General features: G+C 40.3%; 1 protein-coding gene across 1 annotated transcript; it reads right to left on the reverse strand.

Annotated features, from left to right (window-relative positions):
* Window positions 1–3045: 3045 nt before the first annotated feature.
* On the reverse strand, window positions 3046–4451 carry LOC128635857 (3-mercaptopyruvate sulfurtransferase-like). Its single transcript, XM_053688966.1, has one exon. It carries the CDS (start codon window positions 4016–4018, stop codon window positions 3119–3121), a length of 900 nt encoding a protein of 299 aa, XP_053544941.1. The 5' UTR covers window positions 4019–4451; the 3' UTR covers window positions 3046–3118.
* Between the last annotated feature and the right edge of the window lie 3779 nt (window positions 4452–8230).

Below are 8230 nucleotides of genomic sequence, written 5' to 3' on the forward strand. Positions count from 1 at the left end.
ACCTTTTTCCCAGTCATGTGACTGCTATTGAAAAGCATTGAGAAGCAGTGCATAGGTGGAGCTGTCCGCTTGTGTTGCAGCAAAGCCAAGCAAGCTCAAATTAATCAGTTTAACCAGATCTGAGCTATCGAGCAGATTTCAAAGGAACAAGATCTTCCTGTCTATAAATCAGTCTAGATTGGAATGCATAGAAAGAACTGTTTGCAGAAAAAGGCAAGTGAAGTCTGTGTTGTGTGATTATTTAATTAGGTTTATAATGCTGTTTAGTTTAATTATATATTCTGTGTTGTGTGATTATTTTATTAGGTTTATAATGCAGTTTAGCATTTAAAGTCTTTATTTCAAAGCTTTAAAAATAATGTATTAGATGTTACTTATGTGCATTTGGAGAGGGGCCTGGAACCTATCTCCCTCACTTCCCATTGACTTACATTATAAACTGGGTTTTAATTTACAACCATTCCTTCTGGAACCTAACCCAGGCGTAAACTGAGGGCTACCTGTACAATGTTACAGGATCTATGTATACAGGCCCAAAACGAGTCTCAATGTGTCTTTATATAGCTTATGTGAATACACTGTTGCGTGTTACATATATCACATGTACAGGTGAGCCCTGCGGTTACAAAATGCAAAGGAGACAATTCACACATTCATATTATAAAGCAAACTGATAAGTGAAAGTTCCAAATGTATCCATGTGTTTTAAGGCAGTAGCTTATAAGCTGTGAGATTCTTTCTACACATAGTGTCCATCAATCAATGGGAGAAATTAAAGTATTTATGCCAGTAAATGTATACAACCGTTCAGGCGTTATCTTCCTTCATAGTGCCGAAGTCGATTGCAACTTAGTTTAGACAAGTCCATGTATCCACAGTCTGGCAGGTGTTCAAGCAAATGAAAACTCCACTTTGAAGTAATGCCAGAAAACAGCGTGATGTTAGAGACGCTAGTGTTGTCTGCAAAGAAACACATCAACCTCCAGGTATGTCACTGCCGACGCGCGTTTCACCCCCCACGTGACCACAGCGTCATAGGGGTTTCCTCAGGGCAAACGGATACTCTGTTTAGCTTCAGCTGTTCTTTTAATGCTCAGATTGTAAGCTGATTGGATACCTCAATTTGAACAAACAGCCTATAGAACATGCTTATTTTGTTAAAGCCCATCTTCCTTAGGAAAAAGTGAAATATAGTATAAACAAATCGGATAAAAAACTTTTATCTGCCTATGTATTTTGTTTTAACCATTTCCTAGACACGCAGCAAGATTTTTTAACACAAAATAATTAATAAAAAAATTAATAAAATGAATACAATAGTATATTTGGTTCAGATGTCAAAAATAAAATTTAGTATGGGAATGACTTTAAACTAAGAAAAATAATTTTCAGTTTCTTTGAACCTTAAACTTAAATTTAGGGAATAGATTACAATTTTAAGATTGTAACACATATATCAACCCTCTGTGAACTGCACAAATAAAGAAATAAACAGACCTAGGTTCATAGAGGTTTAGTGTCTCGTCTCATGTTCCGAGGAACGCAGCAAACTCACATTTTTCATTTAGGCCTTTTGGCGTTACGGTCTGGAGTTTATACATCCATTCTGTTTCTTTTTTGAGTAATACATTATCAATGTCCCCTCCCCTTCCATAGAGGGAACAAGATTCAATGCCAATAACTTTTAGGACAGATAAATTGCAATTATGGTGAGTCAAAAAGTGCAATGCCACTCCACTCTTTATCTCTCCATCTTTGGCTGCTTTTATGTCGTCTCTGTGTTCAGTTACCCTGTCTTTCAGCATGCGTCTCGTTTTACCAACGTAGAAGACAGGGCAACTGCAGGACAGGAGGTAAATGGTGTTTTCAGTTTTGCAGTTGATAAACTGCTTTATAGGATAAGACACAGACCCAGTAGAGAAAGTCCTTGTGCGGACAATGTACTTACATAAAACACAATGGCCGCATTGAAAACACCCCTTTACTTTTTTTTTTTTAATTGATTTAATGTTTAATGAAAAAAAAAAATATCTTACATTTTTCTTAAAGGACAACAGAAGAAAAATCAGCAGAAAATATCAAATTTAGTGTTTTTGCAAAAGAGATTCGACTTCCCACTGTGCTAGAAAAATTCTATAATTTTATATGAAAGTGCAACAAATTACACAATGTTTTCCCCTAAAAAACAAATTAGTTATAGCTGTTGAAATCTAATGCTGATTGGCTGGCAGATATGTCCTGCTCGTGCTCATTGGGTGACACACACCTCCCGCTAATACTCATCTACACTGATGGGTACAATGAGCATGAGCAGAAGTATGTGTCAGCCAATCAGCATAAGCAGAAAGTAAGTCAGCCAATCCGCATTATCTGGAAGTAACTGCCAGTCAATGAGAATTTGTAGGAAGAACAAAAAACAGTTTGTTGATATTTAAACAGCTTTTACCTTGAGGCAAATAAAAATGGGTGTAAATGTATTTCTTTCACACGGCTCAAAAGATTTTGAGTATGTAATTTTTAAGACTCTCCCTCCCACCTTTGACAATGAGTTACTGATTCGTATCATCCCCCACACACACAATTCCCAAGCACCCAATTAAATCAGATTTGTCAGTGATAATTTAATAACCGTATAGCCTTATTTTATATTATAATTGTTAGGCATCACAAACTGACATAAAAATGTAATCTCACCTTTTATACACCTGAAAACATAACCATCACTTCTGAGAACACTTTTTTTGTACCTTCTGTAAATTTTAAGTTCACAGACAGATTATCTACCCCATAAACATAACCCATGAGATTTCTCCCCACTTGAACAGGGGGCCCCCGCTAAGGAACACAAAATCGCACATCTCTCAACCAATGTTTCGCATCAAATTCGCTCAGCTCATGACCTTACATATTTCAGCCTTCCTACAAGGATATCTCAGTCCATGGAGAAGACTGAGTCATGACCACTTAACTAGGAATATAAAAAGCAAATAAGGCACTGCATGGGGAAGCCTGGCACTTAATAGTAGGAGGTGGCACTTATGCCCTCAACGGAATGTGCAAATACTGAAGTAAGCCACTAATGTCTATACAGAGATCTTCACACTATTGCAGAAGACCATCACAAGGTCTTCCCTCTCTCTTCTGACACTACATCCTCAGGCTTGGCTCTCATGTACCACTCAACCCAGGAACCATCATAGATGGCTGTGTCTTCTTTGCCGCAGAGAAAAGAGGCCAAAGCAATATGGCAGGCGGTAACCCCAGACCCGCAAGTGGCTACTAATGGACGAGACAGATCAATGCCCTTCTCCTGGAATAGACGTCGGAGTTCATCTGGAGATTTCTCATAGCCATCTTCTGTTAACAAGCTGGGGAAAGGGAGGCTGACAGCACCAGGTATATGCCCTGGTTCAATACCTTCCCTGGGCTCTGGGTCTAAGCCTCTGAATCTCCCTTCTACTCTGGCATCAACCAACTGGAACTTCTTTTTTTCTCTATTCTCTTCAATCTCTTCATGCCCAATTACTTGAGAGGAGTCCAGTTGTCCCCGAAATTCTACCAGTTGTGGTTTAAGTTCCTTGCCAGATTTCACCGGGTATCCCTCCCTCAGCCAGGCTTTCAATCCCCCGTCAAGTACTGACACATGAGGATGTCCAAACACCCTGAACATCCACCAGAGCCGGGGGGCACTGAAGGAACCAAAGTCACTGGCATCATAGACCACCACGTGACTGCTGTTTGAGACTCCCAGCCGGCCGGCATATTCAGCAAACTGGTCGGCACTGGGCAGCATGTGATCATAAGGTGAGGTGCGGTCACTGCAGGCGTCAATATCAAAGAAGTAGGAGCCCGGTATATGCCGCTCCTTGTACTCCCTCCACCCATCTCGTCCAGACTTGGGCAGATGCCAGGAGGCATCCAGAATACGGAGCGTTCCAGAGAGAGCAGAGCCGGGGCGAAGAGCATCCAGGAGCAATTTGGGGGACACTAGGGCACGAGAAAGAAGCTGCTGGGCCATGATGGGAAACCTTTAAAACGGAATTCACACAATCACTGTACTTTTGTGAGTTGTATCCAGGTGTCACAAGGCTTGTGTGTCACTGTGAAGGCCTCTCCTCCTTGTCACTGAGTAGCCCACTCCTAATCACAGTGTGGACCTCCCTGTCACCTACTCCTGTGACTAAGGGGCACTAATATATCTCAAGTGTCCCTATCTCAGTGGCCTCTCTTCCTATGTGTCCCTCTGTCACTGCACTCTACCTATGTGTCCCTCTGTCACTACACTCTACCTATGTGTCCCTCTGTCACTACACTCTACCTGTCTATGTGTCCCTCTGTCACTACACTCTGTGTATGGATTCTTCTGTCACTCCCCCTGAGGGTCTGTCACACAGTGTCACTATCCTTACCCCTGTGTATGAGACCCAGTCCTTTTGCCCCTGTGTACAACATGTCCCTCTGACTGTCACTCCCCCTGCCTCGGGTGCTACCACTCCTCCTTTTCCCCCCGCCTGTGTCCACCCCTTTACTTTTCTATGTTCCTCTAACCAGTCTTTGGAACTGGGACTTTTTATTAAATGACTCTTGACTAATTTGTCTTTCAAATTGGGGGCTCTCCTGGCAACTAGGGAGGGTTTTTCACCTACTATCGTTTGAAGAGGATGCTCTGCGTCGGATGTCTTGAAGATGGAACCGTTCCGCGCTGGATGGATGAAGATAGAAGATGCCGCCTGGATGAAGACTTCTACCCGTCTGGAGGACCTCTTCTTCCCGGCTTGGATGAAGACTTCTCAAGGTAGGGTGATCTTCAAGGGGTTAGTGTTAGGTTTTATTAAGGGGGTATTGGGTGGGTTTTAGAGGGGTGGGTTTTATAGTAGGGTTGGGTGTGTGGGTGATGGGTTTTAATGTTGGGGGGGTATTTGTACTTTTTTTAACAGGTAAAAGAGCTGATTACTTTGGGGCAATGCCCCGCAAAAGGCCCTTTTAAGGGCTATTTGTAATTTAGTATAGGGTAGGGCTTTTTATTATTTTGGGGGCTTTTTTATTTTATTAGGGGGATTAGATTAGGTGTAATTGGTTTAAAAAACTTGTAATTATTTTATTATTTTCTGTAATTTAGTGTGTTTTTTTGTACTTTAGATAATTTTTTTAAATTGTATTTAATTGTATTTAGTTTAGGTAATTTAATTATAGTGTAGTGTTAGGTGTAATTGTAACATAGGTTAGGATTTATTTTACAGGTAAATTTTAATTTATTTTAACTAGGTAGCTATTAAATAGTTAATAACTATTTAATAACTATTCTACCTAGTTAATATAAATACAAACTTGCCTGTAAAATAAAAATAAACCCTAAGATAGATACAATGTAACTATTAGTTATATTGTAGCTATCTTATGGTTTATTTTATAGGTAAGTATTTAGTTTTAAATAGGAATAATTTAGTGAATTGTAGTAATTTTATTTAGATATATTTAAATTATATTTAAGTTGGGGGGGTTAGGGTTAGACTTAGATTTAGGGGTTAATACATTTAATATAGTTGCGGCGACGTTGGGGCGGCAGATTAGGGGTTAATAAATGTAGGTAGGTGTAGGCGATGTTAGGGATGGCAGATTAGAGGTTAATAAAATTTAACTAGTGTTTGCGATGCGGGAGGGCGGCGGTTTAGAGGTTAATATATTTTTTATAGTGGCAGCGATGTCCGGTTCGGCAGATTAGGGGTTAAAAAATATTTTTTAGTGTTTGCGATGTGGGGGGCCTCGGTTTAGGGGTTAATAGGTAGTTTATGGGTGTTAGTGTACTTTTTAGCACTTTAGTTAAGAGTTTTATACTACGGCGTTAGCCCATAAAACTCTTAACCACTGACTTTTACAGGGAGTGCAGAATTATTAGGCAAGTTGTATTTTTGAGGATTAATTTTATTATTGAACAACAACCATGTTCTCAATGAACCCAAAAAACTCATTAATATCAAAGCTGAATAGTTTTGGAAGTAGTTTTTAGTTTGTTTTTAGTTATAGCTATTTTAGGGGGATATCTGTGTATGCAGGTGACTATTACTGTGCATAATTATTAGGCAACTTAACAAAAAACAAATATATACCCATTTCAATTATTTATTTTTACCAGTGAAACCAATATAACATCTCAACATTCACAAATATACATTTCTGACATTCAAAAACAAAACAAAAACAAATCAGTGACCAATATAGCCACCTTTCTTTGCAAGGACGCTCAAAAGCCTGCCATCCATGGATTCTGACAGTGTTTTGATCTGTTCACCATCAACATTGCGTGCAGCAGCAACCACAGCCTCCCAGACACTGTTCAGAGAGGTGTACTGTTTTCCCTCCTTGTAAATCTCACATTTGATGATGGACCACAGGTTCTCAATGGGGTTCAGATCAGGTGAACAAGGAGGCCTTGTCATTAGATTTTCTTCTTTTATACCCTTTCTTGCCAGCCACGCTGTGGAGTACTTGGACGCGTGTGATGGAGCATTGTCCTGCATGAAAATCATGTTTTTCTTGAAGGATGCAGACTTCTTCCTGTACCACTGTTTGAAGAAGGTGTCTTCCAGAAACTGGCAGTAGGACTGGGAGTTGAGCTTGACTCCATCCTCAACCCGAAAAGGCCCCACAAGCTCATCTTTGATGATACCAGCCCAAACCAGTACTCCACCTCCACCTTGCTGGCGTCTGAGTCGGACTGAAGCTCTCTGCCCTTTACCAATCCAGCCACGGGCCCATCCATCTGGCCCATCAAGACTCACTCTCATTTCATCAGTCCATAAAACCTTAGAAAAATCAGTCTTGAGATATTTCTTGGCCCAGTCTTGACGTTTCAGCTTGTGTGTCTTGTTCAGTGGTGGTCGTCTTTCAGCCTTTCTTACCTTGGCCATGTCTCTGAGTATTGCACACCTTGTGCTTTTGGGCACTCCAGTGATGTTGCAGCTCTGAAATATGGCCAAACTGGTGGCAAGTGGCATCTTGGCAGCTGCACGCTTGACTTTTCTCGGTTCATGGGCAGTTATTTTGCGCCTTGGTTTTTCCACACGCTTCTTGCGACCCTGTTGACTATTTTGAATGAAACGCTTGATTGTTCGATGATCACGCTTCAGAAGCTTTGCAATTTTAAGAGTGCTGCATCCCTCTGCAAGATATCTCACTATTTTTGACTTTTCTGAGCCTGTCAAGTCCTTCTTTTGACCCATTTTGCCAAAGGAAAGGAAGTTGCCTAATAATTATGCACACCTGATATAGGGTGTTGATGTCATTAGACCACACCCCTTCTCATTACAGAGATGCACATCACCTAATATGCTTAATTGGTAGTAGGCTTTCAAGCCTATACAGCTTGGAGTAAGACAACATGCATAAAGAGGATGATGTGGTCAAAATACTCATTTGCCTAATAATTCTGCACTCCCTGTAAATGCGGTATCAGTCTTGACAGGAGAGGGTCTACCGCTCACTTTTTGGAAGACTCGTAATACCGGCGTTATGCATCTCCCATTGAAAATATAGGATACACAATTGACGTAAGTGGATTTGCGGTATTTTCGAGTCTGACCAAAAAAGTGAGCGGTACACCTGTACCTGCAAGAATCGTAATACCAGCGGGCGTTAAAAAGCAGCGTTGGGACATCTCAATGCTGCTTTTTAAGGCTAACGCAAGACTCGTAATCTAGCAGACAGTGTTCTTTGAGTGAAAAGATCAGGACTCCAGGGAAATTAAAAACAAAAAATATATATAAAAAAAGAAAAGAACACAGTTTTCTGAAGACAAGTTCCATCTATTTCTAAAAAGGACATAGTGAAGAGTTTATCATTATTTCATGCAGACAGCTTCGCAAGTAGAGAACCTGTACACCTGAAACCCCCACTTTAATTTAAAGGGACAGTCTACTTGATTCTTTTTTATTGTTTAAAAGATAGGTAACACCTTTGCTACCCATTCTCCAGCTTTGTATAATTAACATTGTTATATTAATATATATTAATATTCTCATACTATATGTGTCATATAGATAACATTGCACTCAGTCCCATGGAGAATGATAATGGTTATGCAGGAAAAATAACACTAATTGGCTAAAATACAAGTTTGTAAATAGCACTAACATAAGGGGCAGTCTCATTTAGCCACCAATCAGCAAGCGCTACCCAGGTGCTGAACCTTAAATGGGCTGGCTCCTAAGCTTTACATTCCTGCTTTTTCAAA

The sequence above is a fragment of the Bombina bombina genome, chromosome 7 (assembly GCF_027579735.1).
Source record: "Bombina bombina isolate aBomBom1 chromosome 7, aBomBom1.pri, whole genome shotgun sequence".
NCBI lineage: Eukaryota > Metazoa > Chordata > Amphibia > Anura > Bombinatoridae > Bombina > Bombina bombina.